The sequence below is a fragment of the Nannobrachium achirus genome (assembly GCF_963921795.1).
Source record: "Nannobrachium achirus genome assembly, chromosome: 3".
In the NCBI taxonomy this organism is placed as follows: Eukaryota; Metazoa; Chordata; class Actinopteri; order Myctophiformes; family Myctophidae; genus Nannobrachium; species Nannobrachium achirus.
The window spans coordinates 41280776-41306192 of NC_137812.1; the positions used below are offsets into that span (position 1 = coordinate 41280776).

The 25417-nt window shown below is 40.5% G+C and overlaps 2 protein-coding genes across 2 annotated transcripts in view; one reads left to right on the forward strand and one right to left on the reverse strand.

Annotated features, from left to right (window-relative positions):
• Positions 1-13662, reverse strand: part of suclg1 (succinate-CoA ligase GDP/ADP-forming subunit alph) — a 35158-nt gene extending 21496 nt beyond the window's left edge. The window contains exons 1-7 of the mRNA XM_080721506.1: positions 13559-13662; positions 10737-10837; positions 6479-6595; positions 5495-5707; positions 4537-4594; positions 2060-2143; positions 1201-1352 (exon numbers count right to left, since the gene is read on the reverse strand). Of these exons, the coding sequence (XP_080577632.1) occupies positions 1201-1352; positions 2060-2143; positions 4537-4594; positions 5495-5707; positions 6479-6595; positions 10737-10837; positions 13559-13592 (759 nt within the window). The 5' untranslated portion in view covers positions 13593-13662. The remainder of the gene's footprint in view (positions 1-1200; positions 1353-2059; positions 2144-4536; positions 4595-5494; positions 5708-6478; positions 6596-10736; positions 10838-13558) is intronic.
• Positions 13663-17507: 3845 nt separating this feature from the next.
• On the forward strand, positions 17508-24581 carry cisd2 (CDGSH iron sulfur domain 2). The gene is made up of 3 exons (XM_080721255.1): positions 17508-17656; positions 22749-22963; positions 24442-24581. Exons 1-3 carry the CDS (start codon positions 17554-17556, stop codon positions 24529-24531), a joined length of 408 nt encoding a protein of 135 aa, XP_080577381.1. The 5' UTR covers positions 17508-17553; the 3' UTR covers positions 24532-24581.
• The last annotated feature ends 836 nt before the right edge of the window (positions 24582-25417 follow it).

The following is a 25417-nucleotide window of genomic DNA, read 5'->3' on the forward strand; positions in this document are numbered from 1 at the left end:
TATATATCCACTTATTTTTATGTCGGTCAATCTTATATAGTAGGCAAAGATACAAAAAAGTACCAACCAGGGGTTGACACTATGGTCTCAGAGGCACTTGCCCGTCTGGCAAGTACAGGTCATGTTCTACTTGCCCTCAGGTCATGGCCACTTGCCCTCATAATCTTACATTAGGGATACCTTTCTTATATTATTTTACATTTGCTAATGTTAGTTTTTTTAGTAGTTTGTTGATGCAGTAATGGTCTTTTTCCGTTTCTTTCTTTATTAAAAGGGTCTTTAAATTATAACTTCACTGTCATCTGGCCTGGCCTGGGGACTCTGAGTCCTCCAAAATCATTTGGGGACCTCACTTCACTTGACTAAAGAACAACAACAACCCATTGAAAGGAAAACAGTAGTAAATCAATGTGGAGCAGAGATATTTTGCACTAGTGTTAGTTGCTCTGGTTTCTTTTAACAAACTGGGATAATCTTCGAATAATTTATGCTTGTGTCGCAACGTGAATATCGATCTGAAAACAAGTTGTTGCGCGTCGGTGACGATTGACGAAACGGCTCGTGGCTCACTCCTGTACTGTACCGAGTACTGCGTGTAGCTCGCCATGCAGAAAGAGAGGCGGCCGTTACGGACTCTCCTGAGAGAAGATTACAATCCTGCAAACGTATTCACGTTGATGTTGATGTGCGTGAATGAAACCCACTGATTTATAACTAGTTGCACTGTTGCAGGCTGCAGCTAGAGCTAGCTGCTAGCTGCCTGCTCTGAAAGCTTCCAAACACGGTCTGTGGTAACAGCCTGTCAGCGCCTCGTTGTCATAGAGATGACAGCCCATAATACTATGTAACCCGGCATCAGCCAATCAGCGCGTCGTTCTCTCTCTCACACACGCACACACACACACACACACACACACACACAGTCTCAGAGCGCATGCAATGAAGTGAACGAGAAGTGGAAACGAGGAGATATTTTCCGATTTCTTTTTTTTTTTTTTTTTTTTTTTTAACTATAATTCGTCCTGGGTCCGGTCGGCGGTGCCTCGCGGTCCGGACATGGACCGCGGCCCGCCTATTGAGGACCCCTGGTCTAGAGAGACAGAATGGGCATGGCTGGGCATGAGTTAGGAAGCCAGGTAAGATTTCATCTGAACACCTGAGGTGAGAAGTTGTGGTGAATGTGCTTTTGTGTCCCCTTACTGAGTTGTGCTGTTTGAGGTAATCTGCTGCATTCTCCTCTGCGTTGCCCCCAATTTCTCCAATCAGAATGATTCCCTCTGTCTTTGGGTCCTGCAGGAACACCTCAAGACAGTCAATGAAGTTTGTTCCGTTGAATGGATCGCCACCAATGCCTGGAAGAAAGAAAGAATCACCTGGGTTATCCAAGAGAGGATGATTTCAAATTGGACTATAGTTCATCAGCCTGTGTTAGTATGCTAAAGAACAGATGAAAAGATGTCTGCTTGGAGTACTTTGAGATACAGTATGTGGTAATAGATTGTGTTAGCCACAATGTTATAAAGAAATTCTAAGTCAAAGCAGAAACAAAACCCACACGAGGCCAATTAATAAAAACAAAAGGTATGTTGCTATACAGTATAGCTCAAATCTAAACTGACACAGATGCTTTCCTGGATTTAATGGGTATTACCACAGAGAAAGAATATTCATTCGAGTTTTATGAGGTTTTCACTCAATTACTTTATGTTCAAGTAAAGTTAGTGTTAATTATTTTCCAAATTTCTATCAGAATGCAGAACATAGTTGCACAATGTCTGCAAGAAAAATATAATTTGCCTGATCATTATTTACTTAACAAAATAACACTATTTTGTTAGTACTTCAATGATTAAAAAACTCAACCAAGCATTAAACGCTTTTTGCAATACTTAAACTGTTAGCTGAATTTGGCAATTGATCAAAATTAACATGGGAACACTAAGAAATAATGAATGAAATAATTGCTATGGTTGGATCAAAGACCCATTAAATGTTGCGTTCAGTATTGCAGTCTAGTGTGAAGTAAATTCATTCAAAGAGACAGTGGTAACAGGCTTACCAATGCAAAGTGATTGGCCGAGGCCAACTTGTGTAGTCTGGTGCACTGCTTCATATGTGAGGGTGCCTGATCTGGACACAATGCCTAAAACAAATGGAAATACAATTGTAATGCTGAGCTGCACATTACAGAACTGCCAACCATAGAGAAATGTTTCAGTACCACATTGCGTGCTTTCGCACCACTTCCGCACTGCTTATCCTTGAACCGTCATTTCCAAACCTGCCCCCACGATAATCGTATTGTGGAGATTTAATTTATCGTGATATCGTCCTCCGTCATGCGGTGGGATCAATTCACCTCTTATTTGACGAGCTGCATATCCGGTACCACTTAAACCCCCTATAGTAACACTATGGTAAATGGTACTTATAATATACAGTACGAAATTTACGTCTTTTGTTCACTCTCTATCAAATGTCTTTGCCAAATGTTCCGCCCCAGGATAATGGATTCTGATTATCGCGATAATATCGTAAATCGTAATTTCTTTTGTCACAATAATTGTGATGACATTTTCATATCGTCCCATCCCTATGGTGGAAATGCTATATTTACTGTATGTTTGGGATCTGTGACAATCAGCACCATAGTAATGGTGGGCCACCACTTACAGCCTTACAACATGATAATGCATGAGCACTTATTTTCATTATGGAAGATACTTATATACTGCAGCAGTGCAGCTAGTGTTGACAGTTCACATTTTAATCCCTTATGATTTACAACACTTGGAATACATATATATTACCCTGAGAATATGTATCCTTTGATGTTCAATTATAACCTGATGTCAATATCAGTTCAAATAATTTACATACAAAACATTAGCAGTGCTGTATGTGATGTGTTATGTGAAAACAAAGACAAATTGCAATATTCTGATAGTAATCACTGCTATGGAGTGTTTATTCAGTGAAATGAGTCTACCCATCTCTCCAGAAAACAGAAAATAGATTTTCAGGTGGGACGGCAATTTCACCCAATCAGGAAAGAGAATCCATTTATCAACTTTATAATAATTTATAGTGTTCTAGACTAGTTCCAGTTTTGTGTTCTTTTTGTTCCATCACTTACAATTTCATTTGTTTATCCTGTATGAGTTCTCTCTCCTGATTGAATGAAATCGGTATCCCAACCTGAAAACGACCTAAAGTATTTTCTGTTCCTTTAAGAGCTGGAGACAGGGAGGTCCCTGTTACAGAGCAAACACTATAGCAATGATTACAATGGGAATATAGAGTTATAGAGCTCAACTGTCCCCCAGTCTTTGCAAATGAGTTTAACTCATACCCTGCCAAAAAAGACGTTTTCTATAATAAAAACGTCTTTTTAACTATGGACCTCCCTGCCAGACGTCTTCTGGACGTCTTTTAAAAAAAAAAAAAAAAGAAAAAAAAAAATTGAAAAAAATGTTTTTGAAAAAAAAAAGATTTGGACCTCCAACAGTGTACTAGCCATGATCGCGATCGCGAAATTGCATGTTTAACCCCCATACCAACCCCATCTTTCAAACATGGCAGCCATGTTTGTTTACATTTGAAGAAAACATAAGGGCTGCCTTCTCCTGAATGCCTGAACGGATTTCCAAGCTGATTTTTTTGTGCATGATCTGTGCACGAATGTGTGCACCAGCGTGCACACTATTTTTTTAACCCTTTGTTGGCGAACCGGCAATATAAGAGGTCCCACTTTAAATATGGCACTGAAGAAGTTAAAGTACTGAGGAACTGGTCAGATGGACTGAGGCAGGGGGGAATGAGAGGGATCAAATCAAGTGCTAACTTTTAGGAATCGGATATGTGTCTGCAAGGAAGTAGCTAATTGTCTGCAAGCTATCATCGAAGCGCAAGGGATTCTACGCTTTTTGTAATTGGGGAGACGTTATACACAGCGCTGTAATGACACACCGAGAGAGGGAGAGTGAACGAGAGGGAGTGACAAAGAGATACAGAGAGAATGCAAGAGAGTGAGCAACACAACTATAAGTGGGGAAAGAGAAACAGTTTGACGTCATGTTGTCAGACGATATTATTAGGGAATCCTCCTGAGAGAGATATGTGCTCTACTGAGACACAGATTTGCACAAACTCACAAGGCATTAGCAGCTTTTTGCATACTTTGATGTCAAAAATTGCACCAGTGCTAAATGAGCACATGGTATCAAACATGACAAACGTGCATATCTCCTTGTATGGGCCGTTCTGTCCTTGATATCAGCTGTGGTGATGTCTGTCTCTGTGTATCGTGTGACCTTAGTCTCGTGCTCATACGGACATAGGAACTTACACACAAAGCAAGAAGTAGGAGCCAAGGAGCGGTTAGCCCATTCTAATGCGTCTGTGGCTGTAGATTTTTGTTCAATTACCTAAGGCTAATGGGGAGTGACAGTTTTTATTCATCTACGAAAATTCTTCAACCTTCAAAGGTTGGGCTTTTGAATACATAAACATTTCACACAGTTCATCAAACCTTACCAATTCTCCCTTTCTTGTGAATGTGGCCAGGCATGATCCCAATCTTACATTCTCCAGGCTGCAAATAAAGCATTTCAGAGAAATAACGGCAGTTTAAAACATTGCATTCTTCTTCTTTATCTTTTTTTTGTTTCCCCTACAGCAAAACAATGTGCTGTAGAATAAAAAAGGTTTATCAAACAATCACCTAACACAACATGTTCAATAAAAGAAGAAAATCTTAGCTGCATTAGAGTTAGAGCTTTTGTGATTTCCTTTAACTCATATGCTGCCATTTAACAATACCTTCGTACTCTTTAACTGCCATTCGTCTCCATAGACTTCCATGTAATTCATAGTGCACGGATCATGCACACCCATGCCTAGATAATGCACCACGTGTGTCCACATTGCTCACAGCTTTCAAACAAAAAAATCCGAATGGAAATCCGTTCAGGCATTCATGAGATAGCAGCCATTATGTTTTACACTGTTGTGAGCTTGGAGGTCTGCTACCTGAGTTGTATGGGGGTTGTATGGGGGTTAAACAAGCAATTTCGCGATCGCTATCATGCCTACTAACGTTTTTGGGGTCCAAAAAAAAAAAATTGAAAAAAAAAAAAAAAAAATTTTTTTTTTACGGGATTCACGGGCGTGGCAGGGTGGTACAACGGGATTTTTAAGGGATTCACGTTTTTGGCAGTTAATGAGTTAAAATGTTAAATATGTACTGGGAATGTTATAAAGCCCTACTTTTTATTAACCTCTATAACCCTGGACAAAACGTTTTGGCTATTTATGTTTGGGTTAGTTAGGTTTTGTTTTTGTTGTATTGCACGTTGCAGGTTTACTTAAATTGTCTGCCTTGACAAATATTTTTATTTTTATCTTGAACCACTAACACTGACTTTGTTCTTTTGGCCTAGTTCTATTAGCATTTAAGTTCAAATGATGGTGTCACAGTGATACTAAATCTTACATTGATGACTCCTGGGCAGTTGGGGCCGATGAGGCGGGTCTTGCTCTGTCGCAGCAGCTTGTGCTTCACTCGCACCATGTCCTGCTGGGGGATTCCCTCAGTGATGCACACCACAAGGGGAACCTCTGCATCGATAGCCTCAATAATGGCGGCTGCCGCAAAGGGAGGGGGGACGTAGATCACAGTGGCGTCTGCTCCCGTGCCTTCCCTCGCCTAAAAACAGAAGTGAAAGCATGAGGCGCATAAAACTGCCAATTTATAAGTAATGAAACAGTGCCATCTAATGGTTCTCGTTGAATTTGTTTTGAAGCAGTGGTTAAAAAGACCATTACCTGAGAATTGCAGGGATTCAAAAAAACATAATTGTCAACTGATTAATCTCAGAGAATGCTCTTTGATACCCCGCGCAACTCATTTCTACTCAAAAATAATATGTAATGGATTTTATTAAGGATAATAATACATTTTATTCATAATGCACTTTACATTTAAATCAATTAAATCTCAACGTGCTACAAGCATTTGCAAAAAAAAAAATCATACCACTTTAAAATATCTAAGAAACTGAAACAAAGATGAGGGCATGAAGTCCAGATAAAACCAGTGTAGCAAAAAAAAGTGGATCTTTTGTCTTCTATTGGTGCCCTCGGGTGGGCAGGGAGGGCGTTGCACAGTGCACAGTTCAGGGGCGGCCGAGCAGAAGGCTCAGTCACCCATGGTACGTAGGTTGGTCTTGGGGGTTTTGAGGTTAGAGTTTTAAGAGCGGAGGTTGGGAGTCAAGGGTTGTGGGGGAGACCAATTCCTTGAGGTAGGAAGGAGTGTTGCCGTGGATGCACTGAAGAGTTAAAACAGGGATATCTTGTTCTCGGTCCGGGGAAAAAAAACAGAGGAGTGAACGGAGGATGGGTGTGATATGTTTGTGTTTGCGCACTCTCATCAGGATTCTAGCAGTGCTGTTCTGGAAAAGTAAAACACCTACTGTACCTCCTTGACGGAATTGAAGACTGGCTTCCCAAGGTGCGTCTTTCCCCCCTTGCCAGGAGAAACTCCTCCGACCAACTGGGAGCCATAGTCCAGAGACTGCTGACTATGGAAGGTCCCCTAGAGGGAGGCAGAGAGAGGTATAGCCAGTTATCCACACACTAAACAAAAGCATCAACCTTGAGATGTCATTCTTGGCAGGAGAGAAGCTGCCATTGACAATGAATAATTTGTACAGAATGTTGAAATGGGATGGACAGCTAAAGGGGTGAGCATTTTACACATACAAATCTGCACCACAATACCATCACTTCAACTAAACTGTTAATAACATAAGGCCTGATATCAAACAATAATGATTATAGTCATCAAATGATAGTGTTAACAAAGTTATCCAGTAATTGGCTCCACTGTCACATTTAATTGGGCCATGCCATGTTCTTCAGGAAGTAAAGACCTCACCGTTTGGTGTCATTAGCAAGTAATCATGGAACCTAGCAATGATTGCAATCCAGTGCAGTGATAAATGTATCCAGACTTATATTACCAGTAAGGTAATACATATGTTTGGTTACTCATTTTAATGCAATGGTACATCATAAAAAATCAAATAAAGAAAATGCTGGTACATATGCATGCCTTTGCGTAACAATTAGTCCATGGGCCAGACGGGTTGTCGGTATCAAAAAGGTGGCAAAGGTTACCATGCATTTTTGAAAAGCTCTATATCTGTAGATTATATTTTGGTATGATAACCCTTTCTTAGACACAGCTAAATTGGTGTTATCAGCCTCTAGAGTTGGTGTCCCATTAACATTACATTACAGGAAAAGAGGTAAAAAAAATAATCTGCTTTTAGTAGCATAAGAGGGGTCAAACTAGGGGGTTTTCATGATGCCGAATCCATTGCAAGCATCTGTTTTGCACAAAAAACATTCCTTGGGCTATAAATGGCCTCAGAAGATGATGCATGTATGGGTGTGCATTCATGTTAGTCGGAGGCCTTAGGGTTTTATTTCTCATGCTAATCAGTCTAAAAGCGCCAAATTTTGCACAGATGTAGCCCAGGGCATGCTCTAATGATTTAGCTAGGGCGCCCGAGTCGGTGACCTTCGGGCTCCACAAAACATCCACAAAACTCTGAAAAGTGATGACTCATCACTTTTCATCACTAAACCATTGTTTTTCTGGAGCTGTGGCGACCCCGAAGGTCACCGACTCGGGCGCCCTAGCTAAATCATTAGAGCATGCCCTGGACTACATCTGTGCAAAATTTGGCGCTTTTAGACTGATTAGCACGAGAAATAAAACCCTAAGGCCTCTGACTAACATGAATGCACACCCATACATGCATCGTTTTCTGAGGCCATTTATAGCCCAAGGAATGTTTTTTGTGCAAAACAAATGCTTGCAATGGATTCGGCATCATGACAAACCCCTAGTTTGACCCCTCTTATGCTAATAAAAGCAGATTATTTTTTTGCTTTTTTCCCTGTAATGTAAAGTTAATGGGACACCAACTCCAGCGGCTGATAACACCAATTTAGCTGTGTCTAAGAAAGGGTTATCATACCAAAATATAATCTACAGATATAGAGCTTTTCAAAAATGCATGGTAACCGTTGCCACCTTTTTGATACCGACAACCCGTCTGGCCCATGGACTAAATGGTTTGGATGGAATGCAGAAAACTATTGTATGAACAGTTAAGTACAATCTTTCATAGAGGCCACATAACAGTAAATCTAGTTAATCAAAGACAAACCTGTGATATTTCTAAATTGATTTCCAACTAACACATCAAATAATATGGCTAAGGATTATAATTTACTAGAAGTGATCCTATCCTTAAAATTGTTTTATTATTTACCCAGGGAGGTAGCTAAGTTAGGGTGCCTATTATCAGCCACACCCTGCACACCCACCTCAGGATTATACTGCTGGCCACTGAACAGTTTCATAACAAATGGGAAATTAGACCCAAAATAGAACGAGTACTAAATGATCTGCAATGGTATAGAAAATCATACCAGTACTAAAATGGAAATCTAATTTTGAATTTAAAAAAATTATAGTATGTATTCTTCTTAGTCATAAAGGCAAGTTAAGGAAAGTATACATTTATGATGGGAATCAAGGGAAATGTCCCCTTCAAATGGCCTCGCAGTTAGAGTTTTGTTTGTCATCTTTTTTTTTAAGGAATCTGGAAGGAAGTTTGATTCGGAAGTTGTTTGATTCTAGTATCAAATTATTCGACAACTTTCTACTCTTAACTCTTTCTCAGCCACGTGGAGCCACTTATAGGTCATTAAAACCTAAATAAATGAAAACAATCGGCAGCTGTCCTCCGTCTCTTCTTCGTCTGATCTAAAAGGATCATTCTCTCAACCGTCTGAACCGGAAGTGCTTCTGGAAGCTTTCCGTTCTCTATAGCCAAATTCCCGTTCACTTTCATTGTAGGAGGAAGCGTTAGCATAGCATCTCTCTGTGATGTTTTCGACCAGATACAAGTTGACATGGGGGCTTCATACGGAGTGGATTACATTCGTTTACCTCGATGTGCACGGATCGTGCACGCGAAGCGCACGGGGGGAAGACGACTCGGCCAAAATCCCCACTATATGCCAATGCAGATCGAGATACTTCTGGTGAGTTTAAACCGGAAAAAAAAGAAGTGCCATTCTAGAAGGACGGGGGGCGCGTTGATGCTTATTAATCATAATATTATGTCCCAGATCATAATACAATAGAAATGTCCGGCTAGTCCACAACAAGCCATTCTGGCCAGGCTGGGAAAGTGTTAAGGGCTTTGCACACAGACGGATTTCTTTCGCACGGAAAAAACGAACGATTTCATTGTTCAAAAGAAAACAATGATTCTTTATGACCTCATGCACACCGGCTCCGAATTTGCCATGCGGTAGGTGGCTGCGGCAATGCGTTTTTTTCCCGATTGAACCCAGTTCGATTTGTGCGTCTTGTCGCATGCAGTAAAAACTAATTGACTCCTTTTATGACTCCTTTTCGGATCCGCAGTGTGGATTCCGCACAGCCTTGCACACCAAATCCAATGCGTCTTAATCATGCAGCAAACAGAAAGAAACGCAATGTTCCTGTGTGCAAAGCCCTTTATTTCCATTTCCAGCACTTACTGTACTATGGACTACCATGTGTTTCATTAATCCTTTCCTGTCAGACAAAGCCAGTGCATGCCTACAAGGAACTTTTGACCTGCCTTGCTGACAACAATGTTGAAAGCAAAGCATTCTAAAGTTTGGGGATATTTCACCAAAAGTTTGCTACAAAGTGAAATGTGCTTTAAAGAATAAGTGCTTCGATAACATGCGGCAGCAATCATAACATGTCTAAAATGACAAACACCTATTAGTGCACAGAAAAGGCCTACATTTGAAGGCAGAGATGTGTGGCATATTTGCCTGCTTGAAACCGGACACCTGCTTGTCCACAGGCAATGTAAATAGCCTGTGGATGGGTGGAGAATGACACCAGCTGCATTGCATCTTCAGGTAGGCCATTATGTCAACTTTAGTAACACTGTCATGTATACAGTATGTAGCTTCATATATTGTACTGGATATATCAAACCAATCAAATATTGGTTCAGGGATCGTTTAAGAACTGGAAGTAGGGATGTAATTCAATTTACAATTCAAGGGGTCCTGTGTGTGTGTGTGTGTGTGTTCAACAGCACCACTTGGCCACACAGCACTATTGCAGCATGTGGGTATGCTACAAACAGACATGGAGAGATAGCTAGATAGCTACAGTAGCTACAGACTCACTCCCAGGCAGGAGGCACTACATGCACCGCTCAAAAATACACCCGCGATGATCCCTGAGTAAGATATAGTCCATAGAAAATGGGGCCGTTTTGACCAAATGCGCGATGTGGGAAAAGAATCTGAGATATAGCCATTCTTCTGCAGCAATCGGTTAACATAGTAACCCGTTAACAAATCTCTGGAATCAATAATGGTACTAGAATCGGAATCTGTACATTTCAGACGATATTATTCTGTCAGCAAGCGGCCATTGAGCTAGACTGCAATTGAGCGAGAACACACACACACACACACACACACACACACACACACACACACACACACACACACACACACACACACACACACACACACACACACACACACACACACACACACACACACACACACACACAATCTGTTGATGGTATTATAAATAGTCTTTGATGGGTGAAGCCAAGATGTTACTTTATACAAACCTGTTTCCCTGTAAAGCCTTGGCAAATGACCTTGGTGTTCTTGTCAATGTAGAGGTTATTTCTACTGGCAGTATAACAGTTCCTCACTCCACTCTGCTGCACTGAAAGGAAAAAGGCACAAAGAGTGAGATTTGGGGTGTAGCAGCCTACAGTATATCAGTGATTCAAAAAAATGTAAACACCTTGACGAGTTATTCTCGATTCTCTGATTATGTTCCAATTCCAGGACACCCCTGAGCATTTGCATACACACTCCACACAGTCAACGAGTCAGGTGAGGACTCAGAGGGGTCGCATCAGGAAATTAATCAATCATGGCAGCTGTCACCATGCCAAGTGGGGAAAAATCACCAGTGTGGAAATACTTCAAGTTAACAGAGGATAAAAGAAAGTCTGTGTGTCAAATATGCGACAAGCACATGGCATTCCACCCCACGGTGGCACAACTAATCACAAATGTAAGTATGAACGCTAATTAGAAGTATCGCCAGGTGCAGGCTGCTGGCACATATTAAAACCTGTTAACAGTCGACGGCCCACCCGTGGGCCCGTGGACTGTATTCTGACAAACAATTAGTGTACACAAGTGGGTGTGTCACGTACATTGGCATGTTATATACAATTTTAAAGCTATGAGTCTTTAAAGATTAAAAAGATGTATGTAAAGCTACTCTCAGTCTCAAGCCTAAACATGTATGGCTTATTTAACTTTAATCATTCCCCACAAATTCACTTACAAAATGCACTTTGATTTAAGGTGTGTTGAAAGATTCATTGTGGTACAGAGTTGTTAGGAAACTTTTACAAGAACCAATCCTATGACTAGTATATGAGTGAGATACAGAATGGTCGATTGAAAACTGTAGTAAGGAGTAAACCACCTAATGTAACCCTTTAAAACTCAAGCTGTGAGGGCACCCCCTTGCCTACTGGTCCAGGCGCATTGCCACATAGGCATGGATGCCTGGCGGCGGCGCCGGTGTGTTTTCATTGCAATTACAACATTGGCTCTGGAGGTTGCTTATTCAATTTCAAGCTCCCTCTGGTTTAATGTCCTTGAACAAGACACTGAACTCTTAAATGCTCCTGATGAGCAGATTAGTGGTTTCATCAAACGGTGTGTGAATGGGAGAATGTAAGATTATATAAACGCACCATTTACAGAGATTGTACATGGGTATTGCTCTGAGCTAGCCAACCATTAACCAGTCTCTTGAGTCTTGCTCCACGTTTCAAACAGCAATCAGTGCACTTTGCACTTTAACCTATGTGCAGGCCCAGGGGTCATCAATATGTCCATACACGGACAAATGTGTCTATGGCAAAGACCTGTCCTCATCCGTGGCAAATTTCTGTTTTACACACCATTATAATGATGTGTCTTATTTTGATGATATGACACTGGTCTACTGTTACTCCTATTGTGCCACCATTTATGGCACAATAGGAGTAAATCAGTACAGTGGTTCTCTACGTTGTATTTCAAGGACCCCGTAACTGTACAAAGACCCCCATAACTGTATAAATAGAACACTCACTGGACCCTATAAGTCCATTTGGTTCCATGTACACTCTCAGAGTTACAGACCGGTTATGCTCATTCAGGGATTTTTGAGTTTCTGATGATGTTATTGTCGGCTCATTTTGTATATTCATGCTCTGTGGCAAAAAAATAGCATTTTGATTTAAAAAAATATATATAATAATCCACCACACAAGCCAACATGGCGATGACCCCTGCCTACTATGTTTGTGTGTAATGCAACCAAGGGACCGTACCTATGTTCCCCAGGTTCTATGTTCCCCACTTTCTTACCACCTAACCTACCCCAGCCGTTCGCAACTGGTAAAAAAATGAACCTAGCCCAACCCTACCCTCCCCTGCCCCTTCTTTGTATATACTGTTTGTTTAGACTTACTGTTTTCTTTTTTGTTTTTCTTTACATATCTACTGCATAGTACTGTGTTCTATTTGTCTGTCATTCAATGTTATATGAGATACTTCAATGGTTTCCAGTGGAAATAAGCTTAGTCTTTTCATGGATCTCCTTTTAGTAGACCTTGTACCAGTGAACTGTACCGTCATGAAACTGTACCTTTTCCTATGCAAACTTCTAATAAAGTCTTCAATCAATCAATCAATCAATCAAACCTACCCTAGCCCTGAATACATGACTATCATATACATGTATAGTCATGTATTCAGGGCTACCCCTATCCCTACTAATCTCACTAAAACTAATGCTGTGAGGTGGGGAACATAGAGAGGGGAACATAGAACCTGGGGAACATAGAGAGGACCCCGAAGAGTTCAGCCGTAGTCAGTTGCAGACAGTGATTTATCAAAAAATATCAACACGTTTATGTTTGACCGTGACGAGGGAGAGGTTCCGATTGGAGCAACAGTTTGACCAGCAATGCCTTAACCCTAAACCTAAGGTGAAAGTGCCGAGCTGATGAATGGGTCAGCTGTCAAATCCATGGCAGAAATGCTGCTATAATAAACATTACCTGCTGCCTCCCATAAAGCTGACATATTAAACTTTAGCCAAGACAATTATAACGTGTTAAGTGAGGCGCGCAGAAGTCAGGCTAAAATAAGCAGGACATGTGAGGTCAAAGTTCTACTTTAATTCTAAAGTGGTCAAGGCTAGCTCTCTAGCCCCGCAAGCTAATGTCCAGCAATGTTAGCTGACAGCAAACACCCTACAAAACCCAAGCACGTCGTTGTACAAAGAAACCTGCTCTCCTTCTTCACTATTGCACTGCAGCACAACAGACTGTGCTGTTGTTGACATTATTTATAACAGTTTGGTACTTACAGAGCAGCCTGGTAAACAACCTACAGTGAGACATCTTCGGTCATTCACCAATGACACGGGAGTCTGTGGACCTAATCCCGACCTGCTGGGTGACTAGAAATATGCCTGATGGAGTTTGACTCTTGAATATTCGTTTTTGGGAAACATTTGCAGAACAGCGATGTTATTATTAATATTATATTATTTTCAAGTCTATTTTTCACGCCCTAGTGTGGTGTTTACTGTTTAGTACACAAGGCAGTTCGTGACACTAAAATAATTAGGGGCTTACGTTCGCAAGGAACACTGGATATTGAAGTTTTTTTTCCCCACGTGATAATTGAAATAATGCTTTGTGAGCACTAGAGGGTGCCACTACTACGAGAAAATCGTGTTTACTGACAGAGAATAATTTCCATGCATGCATTTACATTTAAATTTGAACTGTCAGGGCTGTATGAAATACATATAATGCAGAGTAGGGAAGCCACTTCAAAAGCAAAGCTACTTTAATTATGGCAGTAGCTGAACAAACTATTGACTGTACCCCTGGGAGAAATGTAGTTTATCACTAAAGCTATAGTAAAAGTAGTTCCACTAGCCTACTTTTTAAGTGCTAAATTATAATAATATGTCAGAAGGCTTTCATGGTCAGTATCATGGTCAGTAGCCTATATCATGATGCATGTCGGTAGGCTATGGTCAGTCAGTATCATGTCATGTCAGTAAGGTCATGGTCAACGGTCAGTTTATCATGATGCAATGCATGTCAGTATGGTAATAGTGTTGTATGCTATGTCCAAAATACAGCTCCCGTAGGATTTTTGTGCCAAAATTGATTTTTCTGCAGATTTTGGTTCTATAGGGACCAAACTATCAGAAAATTACAGGGGTCACATTTTCAGACCCCTCCCTCATTTCCTTGGGGCGGGTCACTTCAGTTTTTGGCCCTATTTGGCTATATCCCAATTTCCCATAGTATTCTTTTGCTAATATGGATTTGTTTGCTGTTTTGGCTTCTATAGGGACCAATCCAACTTTCCAATCCAACTTTATTTATAGAGCACATTTAAAAACAACAAAGTTGACCAAAGTGCTTTACAAGAATCACAGCAAATCAGAAGTAAAAACAATAAAAACAAAGATGAACATAAAAAACACAGATAGGCATAAAATAGAAACTCAAAAACAAACACAGATAAGACTCACTCTGGATTAAAAGCTTGGGAATAAAAATGTGTTTTAAGACGGGTTTTAAAAACAGAGAGTGAGGGTGCCAGTTTGATAGTGAGGGGGAGTTCATTCCAGAGCTTAGGGGCAGCCACAGAGAAGGCTCGATCACCCCTATGTACTAGATTTGATCTAGTAGGGACCACCAGCAGCAGGCGAGCAGCCGCATTTTGAACCAACTGTAACCTATGAAGGCCGCCATGGCTAACCCCCAAATAAAGTGCATTGCAGTAATCAAGGCGAGTGGTGATAAAAGCATGAATCACTTTTTCAAAATCCACAAACGATAAAAAAGGCTTGGCCTTTGATAAAATCCTAAGCTGAAAAAAAGAAGATTTTAAAACTGCATTTATTTGCTTGTCCATTAAAAAATCACTGTCCATTTTAACTCCTAGGTTTGTTACCAAACAATCAGAAAATTACGGGGGTCACATTTTCAGACCCCTCCCACATTTCCTGGAGGCGGGTCACTTCAGTTTTGGCCCTATTCGGCTATGCATTCGCAATTTCCCATAGGATTAGTTTTTTGCTAAAATTGTTTTGTTTACTGTTTAGGCTTCTATGGGGCTAAAACTATCAGAAAATGACAGGGTTCAAATTTTCATACCCCTCCCCCATTTCCTGAGGCGGTTCAGTTTTGTCCCTATTCGGCTCTATATTCCCATAGACTTTTCTTCTTTTCTGTTTTGGCTTCTTTAGGGACCAAACTGTCAGAAAATGAGGGGGTTCAGATTTTGAGATGAAGCTCACTATGTCCATCAAGGAACTCCTGACTGTGTGATCAACCAAGGAGAAGTAGACATGTGTTAGGCCAGGAGACTGCTTGAGTATTTCTCAAGGGACAGTTCTTTCATGCTCTTTGTCATATATGATACCTTCATCAAGGGACATGATTTGGAGGAGGTGCACACATCGAAGAGGCTGCTGACACCGACGTCCAATTGCCCTGAGCCCTGAGCTTCCACCAATTGAAGAGAATTGGTGGAATTCAGAGAGTGGAGGGTATGTTCCAGTCAGGTGTCTTGCCCTCCCTGCTCCAAAGGCAATACTTGAGCTCATCACATGTGGCTGCAAAGCAGGTTGCAAGGGACAGTCAGTCTCTGCAAGTGCTATGGCACTGGACTGGAGACTTTGCCAACAGTATAAAGGCCCATTCCCACTGGGCCAGATTAACAGATAAAGAAATATCTTTCTCCATTCAAGTGGATGGTAAGACACAGATAAAAAATATATGTGACAGATATTTTCTTTTATCTGTATCTTACCATCCACTTGAATGGAGAAAGATATTTTTGTATCTATTTATCTGGCCCAGTGGGAATGAGCCTTAAGGGAGGACATAGATAACAGTGATGATGAATAGATCCTGTATTTGACAAGAATAATAACAGGTCGGAAGTATAAATTCTACCCTATCCTCCTCACTTGAACTGTTCCTACCTAAACTATTGAATAGCCTCAGAATATACTGTGAAGTTGTTTATAAAGTACTGTAAAGTGTGTAAAATGTGTACCCCGTCATTTTCTAATAGTTTGGTATAGAAGCCAAAACAACAAAAGAAAAAATATATTTTAGCAAAACAATCCTATGGGAGACTGGGAAAACATAGCAGAATAGGGCCAAAACTGAAGTGACCCGCCCCCAGGAAATGAGGGAGGGATCTGAAAATTTGATCCCCATCATTTTCTGATAGTTTGGTCCCTATAGAACCAAAATCTGCAGAAAAATCAATTTTGGCACAAAAATCCTACGGGAGCTGTATTTTGGACATAGCATACAACACTATTACCATACTGACATGCATTGCATCATGATAAACTGACCGTTGACCATGACCTTACAAGCCAAAACAGCAAAAAAATCAATTTGGGCAAGGCCGAATAGGGCCAAAACTGAAGTGACCCGCCCCCAGGAAATGAGGGAGGGGTCTGAAAATGTGTACCCTGTAATTTTCTGATAGTTTGGTCCCTATAGAAGCCAAAACAGCAAAAAAATCAATTTGGGCAAAAAGATCCTATGGGAAATTGGGAAAACAAGTCCGAATAGGGCCAAAACTGAAGTGACCCGCCCCCAGGAAATGAGGGAGGGGTCTGAAAATTTGACCCCAAAGCCAAAACAGCAAAAAAATCAATTTTGGCATAAAATTCCTACGGGAATACATAGCATACGCACTATAAGTATCATGTACATTTTCAACATTTTCATACATTTTCAAATTGTACTTGAACTCAGCTAGTTGAACTCAGCTAAATGTATTTAAACTAACGGAGTTCAACTACATGTAGTTAATGCTCTCCAAGAACACTGGGCAATGACCGTACAAGCTTCAGGCCATCAACTCAACAAGTCAAGTGACAAGTCAGAAATACACCCAAGCCATGGGAATTAGTGGCACGCACGCACGCACGCACGCACGCACACACACACACACACACACACACACACACACACACACACACACACACACACACACACACACACACACAGCGCGTGCACGAGTGATGAGCGTGCGGGTGATTCCCAAGGTTCCCTGGGGGTCCAATCAGATAACACCAACTCTTCTAACGTTCATTGGGTAAACGCTCTGACGTCACTGGCCGCAGCTGCGCTCATTCTCCAACAGACGTTACGTTACGTGAAGGTTATGTCCACGTTTCACACAGGCAGGCCACCGTACGGAACAAACCCGAGCTTTCACACCAAAATAAGCGCAATGACGTAAACGAGCCTCAGGAACTGTTCAACTCAAATGTAAAACATTGCCAGTAGAACTATAACATTCACGATGGCGTTAGAAACTATTTCAAGGATTATTAAAGTGCAGCTTCCAGCCTACCTCAAGAAGCTTCCCCTCCCCGAGACCATCGGAGGATTCGCACGCTTAACAGGTAAATAATAACACTGTTGTTATGTTGTTACAATGTTGCAACGGCTGTCCTCTGATCTGGACACATTGTAACAACGCTCTTTACCACTTCAAACACCCTATAGTCTACTTTGTGTGTGTATTATCTAATATATCCTCTTGTTTTGTGTGATCTGGTTTGTGAAGTTTCTTCTGGATGGACCAGGCAGACTTGCACTGGTGTAAAGTAGTATCTACATTTACTTAGTACTGCACTTATAAGTAAAGTTTTTAGGTTGGCTATTTGTACTTTACTTGAGTATTTCCAATGTCCAATAGGTACTTCTACTCCACTACATCAAGGATCCAAATAGTGTAGGCATACTACTACATTTATTTGAAAACTTAGTTACTAGTTACTTTCACTTTGTAGATTTTGATTATTATCACAACAAAACATAAGCTACATTAAAATAGTAGTTCAACCCCCAAATTACCTTTTTACTATTAGTCATGCCATGGAGACTTCCTGAGACAAAAAAATGATTATAGTAAATTTACCCCATTGATTCTGGATGGGGACCCAAATGCATAGGCCTGGATGGGGACCCAAATAAGGCCCTGGATGGGGACCCAAATGCATTTGGGTCAGAATCAATGGAGTACATTTAAGTAAAAAAAAAACTACTCCTTTTAAGGGGCGGCAGTGGATCAGGGATAGAGAAACCGTCATTAGAACACAAAGGGTCCCCTAGTTGCTCCCGATGAGCAGGTTGGTGGTGGTGCCTTGCATGCATGGTTTCCTCTGCCATCTGTGTGTGTGTGTGTGTGTGTGTGTGTGTGTGTGTGTGTGTGTGTGTGTGTGTGTGTGTGTGTGTGCGTGTGCGTGTGTGTGTGTGAAATCTGTGAATGGGTGAATGCAATGCACAATCTCTGTAAAGCACCTTGGATAAAGATGCTATATAAATCCACCATTTACCATTATTTTAGTAACATCTTACATTAGGCTTTATATAGTAAATGGTGCAATTACATAGTGCCTTTATCCAAGGTGCTTTACAGAGATTGTGCATTGCATTCACCCATTCACACATGCATTCATACACTGATGGCGGAGGAAACCATGAAGGGCACCAACCTTCTCATGGGGAGCAATTAGAGGTTCAGTGTCTTGCTCAAGGACACTTCAACAATAACTCTGGGGCAGCCTGGGATCAAACTTCCGGTTCCCAAGCAGCCTCTCTACCTCCTGCCTCCTGAGCCACTGCCTCTGAGGCACTGCCATTACGCTTGTCTGTCTTACAATTGATGTATGTACTAGAAAAAAGCTCTAAGGCTTGTTTTGACCCCTTTCCTATGCTACATGAAAGACCCCCATCCCACCAGGGTAACCGGTAGAGTCGCCAGAATGAAGGTCGCCGGGGAACGCGGAAGAGTCGCCCGGGAAATCTCACCAATTGCGGTGGAATTCTCACCCCCCAGATTTGGTATCCTCGCCCATAGCTTCTCCATCTCGCCCCACGATCGTTCAAAGTAACGTATTGTTTGCAATGTGAGGCCGTCAATAGAAGGATATCAAATCAACAATGTAAATATTTTGTAAGTTGTCTAAACTTAATGCGGTCTGCACAATGTTACGTTTTGAAAATAGCAGATCTACAAACTCACAACGCGTCGCATCGCAACACGTTGTGAGCTTGTAGATCGCCTATTTTCAAATAGCCAAGTTATAAAATAGATCTAAAGTGGATTAATGTATGTTTTATAATACTAAAGTTTTCAAATAATTGTAGTGGAGTAAAAGTACTGAAAACTGGAAATACTCAAGTAAGGGTGCACACACACCAAAATACCTATGAGAGTGGATTCCCCATTCCGCCAATGCGTTTCAATGAGAATGGAGCGTTTTTTGCAGAAATCCTCTACTGGCATGAAACCGCTCGCCTCCATTCTCATTGAAACACATTGTCTAAAGCACAAATACCTCAAAATGTACTTGAGTACAGTACTTAAGTAAATGTACTTACTTTACACCACTGAGTGCTGGCTTAAAGTTGACACCAGCACATAGATATCTGCACATATGAACTGCACTGACACATATGAACTGCACTGACTGCTGTTGAGGCAGAACGCAGAGTATTCGGGTCATCGTTGGTCAGAGACAAACGGGCCAGCTTGTACAGTTATAAAGCTTATAGTTTCTCTAAATAGCGCAGGTACATGCAGTAGGGGAGGCTCTCTCCATTCCGACATGTCGCCACTCCGAAATTGACTTCTTATTGTCGGAGTGGCGACACTCCCATAGGGGTTAGGTTTAGGGTTAGGGTTAGAGATAGTGTCGGAATGGAGACATGTCGGAAAGGAGACATGTCGGAGTGGAGAGATGCACCCATGCAGTAGCCTACTAACTATTATTTTAGGGTAATTGATCTATAGAAGTACCCGCGATTGCCATTGCATTGGGTGTGTTCCACACATCTGCAAAGTGATGGACACTTTAGATGCAAACTAAAAGTCACACTTTATGTGTGAATGGGTGAAATTGATGCATGGGTACACTCACTCCCTTTGTTGTCTATTTTGGGCATCTGTGGCCTCAGGGCATGCCATTTTTATATGATTGTGCCGTGGTGATCTTTTACCATAGAGTTAGTCTTTTACCCTGTGCATATAATTAATATAGGTGAGAGTATACACACATTGGTGAGATTTCCTGGCGAGATTTCTCGCTGCGTAGATGAGTATTCCAAACCCCAGGCGAGTTTTCCTAACACATTGGCAACACTTCTCGGTGAGACTCTGGCGACTCTACTGGTATTCCCCACCAGACACTGCTGTGCCTCCCGCCAACTGTCACCTTTGAGAGTAATCTACAGCACTGGTTCCAAAACATTGGGTCGGGACCCATTTTTGGGTCATGGGCACATTTGTATTTTTGTTTCCTACATTTTGTTTTTAATTATTATTATTTCAAAACATTTTCAAAAAACATTCCCAAAAAAGCTAAATTATTTCATTAATTAACAAAAAAATAAAATAATAATAAGATCGGAAGACTGAAGCAAGAGTGGGCAGAGTGTGTTGTCTAGATCCAGGCAAGTGGTGTATACCTGTACAATTTCAGAGCCATTGAGATAGCAGAGTTGCGTCAAAGAGGCATCAGAAACGATATGAAGATGGCACAACTCTTTGTATCCCAATGGTTCCCTCCCTGCCATAGCCATAGTGGCAAGTATATGGGTAAAATTCTGACATTATTGTTAAACAAACAATTTCTGACAAAGCTCAATGTACCAAAAGCGGGCACAGTCAGACCCATAAGGGATTGTTGTGCCAAGTTTGGAAGCAATTTACCAACTTGTGTGCTGGTGCATGCAAGTGCACTAACACAAATTCCATGGCTCTTAGGTTCCATATGTAGGAAGATATGAGGATTGTAATAATAGAACAGGAAATGCAGACATTCAAGAGCTCACTGTGAGCTTAAACTGCCTCTGGCAGATAGGCCTACTGCACTTGGACTGCAATACACACTTTCCTCACGTGTGTCCACACAGTAGGATGGGGGATTGCATATGCCAGTTCATGAATAGATTTTACAAAAATGGAGGAGGTGACTTAAGGGAGAGGGGCTAGAGTCGACATCAATAAAGTCTTAAGTTGGCATTATTGTTATGTGTACAATGTTATTGTAAATAAAGGATAATTCGAGCTATTTTACACTAGCAATCGAGGAAAGCTGTTGGCTATTCTCTTCTGGACAAGCTAAGGAGGCAGTTCAGCTTGACCTTTAAACGTATACCAGAAAGTGTCAAATTCAGCCTATTAATAGTCCCAAAAAGCAATGCTCTCTGAACTGTGCTGTGACAAATGATGTGGGAATGTTATTCATCATAAATGATGAGGTTCCAGTTAGGCAGGGAGGAATTGCATCATAAAATAGTTTGAGACAAGACATGCAAGGCTTTTGGAAACATAAAATGCTTGAACAATTGCTGTGCAAGGATTAATTTCAATAGCTTTGAAGTTAGAAGTTGCCTGAAGTGCTATTCGTATCGGATTTGTGTATAGCCTAGTAGTCACGAGTGTTTTTAATTCAATATGAGTTAATTGAAATGCCCATGGGCAATTTTAGACAAATCCATTCTAGCTTGTAATATGATTATAGTATTATATTCCCTAAATGTTGTAATACTGTAATGATATACATACTCAGTCTGCAGGATTCGAATGTGTCCAAGTCCAAGCTGAGGTATAAAAGAAAAGGGGAAAGTCAGTACATTATTATAGAGTTATTTATGGATATAACCATGAGGGGAGGCTAGATCTTGTTGAAGCAAGTTAAAACGAGACTGCCCGAGGTGAACGGAAACAGTGGGGTATACACACTCTACTGTAAGGAGTGTGAGATGACTAGGGAATGATTAGGACAGATTTGAGTAGTTAAAGGAGTAGTTCACCCCCAACATGACTTTTTTTCTATTGATTACTCACACCATGGAGACTTGAGTTCAGTAATATTTGTTGGTTTTTGTTACATTCCTAAGACAAAAAAATGATTATTCCTTTAATACTCTGGTGATGTGGATCTCTGAAATGAAGGCAACAGGCGTGGACTTGGGCATGACAAATATTTGCCTTTCACATGGAAATAAACACAATTACGCAAATTCATGAACGCAGCATCTGATTGGGGTGAAACTTTGCACGCATATTCACACTACGTTGTGGAACAAATTCCACCCTTTTAACATTGCCCTAATGTCCTATTATAGCGCCACCAGGAGGCAGATTTTTGCAAAACATTTTTTATATTACCTCTACAAATGTTGTCCAAACATCACACAAATTCGTACACATTATCTCTAGTCAAGTGATCAAGAAGGATCCGTCTGATTTTACAAATTCCATCCTGATTGGCAAATTCCAAACCTTGTTCAATTCATACACAGAGATCAGTGATCACCTATATATTCCTAAATAGCGTGACGTGTTCTGCACTGACGGAGTTTGGTCAAGAACTTTCATGTTTAAATCTAGCATTAGAATAAAAAAAAAAAAAAAAAAAGCTTCCAAGTTCCAACTTCTCTGTTTGTGTAAACCTGTGTGTTTGTTCTGTGTATCTTTCTTAGTGTCAGAGTGGCTCCGGTTGCTGCCTCTCTTGGGTATCCTTGCCTTACTGGGGTACCTGACCATTCGACCCTTCCTGCCTAAGAAAAAGAAGCAGAGGGATAGCCTTATCAACCTGAAGATCCAGAAAGAGAATCCCAAAGTGGTTAATGAGATTGACATAGAGGACTTGAACAGCGCAAACGTCTGCTACTGTCGCTGCTGGCGCTCCAAAACTGTAAGTTCCACAGAACGTTAGATAGTGCTAAGGAAATTAAAGTGTTCTTGCAATTGATTACATAGTAAATTTCACACTAATCTTGCCATTAGTGTAAAATAAATTATATTGGTCGAAACTAGAGCCCGACCCATGCCATATTTTTGAACCGATGCCGATGTTTGCCGATGGAGAGTGCTAGACCACCGATTGCCGATGTTTAACCAATGTTTTGTAATAATATAAAATAATAATAAATAGCCAAAATTTAAAAAACGTCTTGCCTTCTTTTCTTTTTTTAACCAATGGTCCGGGGACTACCAGTGGTCCTTGAGTGGTTTCTAGGTGGTCCCCAGCTAAATGATGGAGATTTGGTAACCAAATGGATCTTTAACTTATGAATGTAAAATGAAACCAAATGGATCTTTTAGGGCAATGACAATATAGTTTTGGGTCTGAGTAGCTAAATGTCATCAAATGGTGGTCTAATGTCTAAACGACCGATACATCGGGGAGATAATGACCGATGTCCGATGCTGAAATCGGGGTCCAAAAAAGACCAATAGGGGCCTACATCGGTTCGACCGATACATCGGTTGGGCTCTAGTCAAACTAGCAAAGGAACTAAGGCCCCTGAAAGTTGAGATAACCCTACCTGATATAGAACAAACCACAACCATGTTTTTTGTTTTTCAGGACTTTAATGTCTATTTCTTTTAAATTGATGTTGGATACAAAATATTGTACCGCAAAATGTGTTTATTTGGTTGATGTTTGGTGAGGTCCTCCCCAAAACTGAAAATGAAATGTAGGCTTCTTCAAAAAGTTACAGCATCTGCTTATCTCTTTTATGTCTGGATATATTGACCAGAATGTCACAACATGTTGGCTTATTGTCCATACACAGTTATTGCATGCAATAAAGTATTTAATCAGCTAGTGCAATGTTGGGAACGATGCCTGTTGGCAACGCATGCCCCTCTGGTTAGGCAACATCCGTTGTTAGAGAGCTTATCCATTATAGTACTTGGACCCATAGTTAGGAAAGTTAGAGTCTTTGACCAATCTGGGAACTAAATGCTTAATATTTTACTTGCTATACATCTCTGTGAACAACCTGTCCAAATAGGGTTACCTTCCGCTCATTATTTCCAGAGACACATCTGATAAGGCAGACGCTGTCCCTTATGAAGAATCCTACATGTTCACTATTTGGGGAGGACCAATAATTATCAAATCAAATAAACAAAATGGTTCGGCTTTGTTCTACCATGGGAAGGTGTATCTCAAATACCTTTTATTTATTTATTTTATTATTTACTTAAATCCACTGATATTTGTATTGGATACTGATGTGGGTGAAGGACTACTGTAAAAAATATATTAATTTAGAACTTGTGTTAACAATTCAAGGACTATTCTTCATTTCTACAGTATTAAACCGCTTTCAATCAATAACGTATATATCTTCAATTAATATGTTGAATTTCCTGTTTCAGTTTCCTGTTTGTGACAGATCGCACATAAAGCACAATGAGTTAACTGGAGACAACGTGGGTCCACTCATACTCAAAAAGAAGATTTTATAATTCACCATTGCCACTACCGTTGCCTTATTTTTTATAAAAAATGTTTTTTCTTTTTCTTTTTAGTTTGTGTGTGTTTAGAAAAGGTTTGGTTTATATTTTCAGAAGTTCATTTGTTTGTGCTGATCAAAAATGCAGAATTCCAATGTTTAAGTAATCCTGCATAGTGCATACTATTTTGGTCACACACTTGAAATCCAAGATTTCCCCATTTCTACGTTGTGCAAATGTATTTTTATGTTCTATGTTCTAATGATAGTGTGTGTGAATGGCCATGGGTTAAAACGTGTTACTGGGTCTTTCAGTTGGTTCACTTGATGTTCAATAGCCATTTCTACTGTGGTTAAAGAACGTTGCACTGTATTGCTGTAGCTATCAATTTAGGAGTCTTGGATTCAATCACCTGTTTGAAAACCATCTGGGACCACTTTTAAGGATAACTGTGTAAATTAATTGCCATGACATCATGGCATTTGTAGCAATGAAGTAACCTCACTAATGCAACTCCCTTTAAAAGGGAGTATGTTTGTATTAAACAGTATCATTTGGTTTAATAAAAGGCATATAAATACCTGGCCAACTTGCTTTAATTTGAAATAATACAGTACTGTACTATATGCCAACATATTCCAAATGCTGTCTGGTTTCAAGCATAAAATGCTTAGAATTACATAACGCAATTCCAACAATTAAGCACATTTAATGGAATGTATTTGATAAACCATTCAGTTCAGGGTTTTAGATTATTCTGTATTACAATTGTGTATTTTGTCAGCTGCTAAACTATGTTCAGCTTCATTAATATTCTGGTTCATATCTCTGGTCTCGTATGCTTGTTGTGTGCTACATTGCTGTGAACACTCGCAGGTCATGAAATAGGCTATTATTT

Excerpts from the sequence above, each read along its gene's own strand:
- cisd2 (XM_080721255.1), top strand. The coding sequence starts at position 17,554 with ATGGCGTTAGAAACTATTTCAAGGATTATTAAAGTGCAGCTTCCAGCC. Across the intron at positions 17,657-22,748 it reads AGGATTCGCACGCTTAACAG|TGTCAGAGTGGCTCCGGTTG; the intron begins GTAAATAATAAC and ends TATCTTTCTTAG. Across the intron at positions 22,964-24,441 it reads GCTGCTGGCGCTCCAAAACT|TTTCCTGTTTGTGACAGATC; the intron begins GTAAGTTCCACA and ends TTCCTGTTTCAG.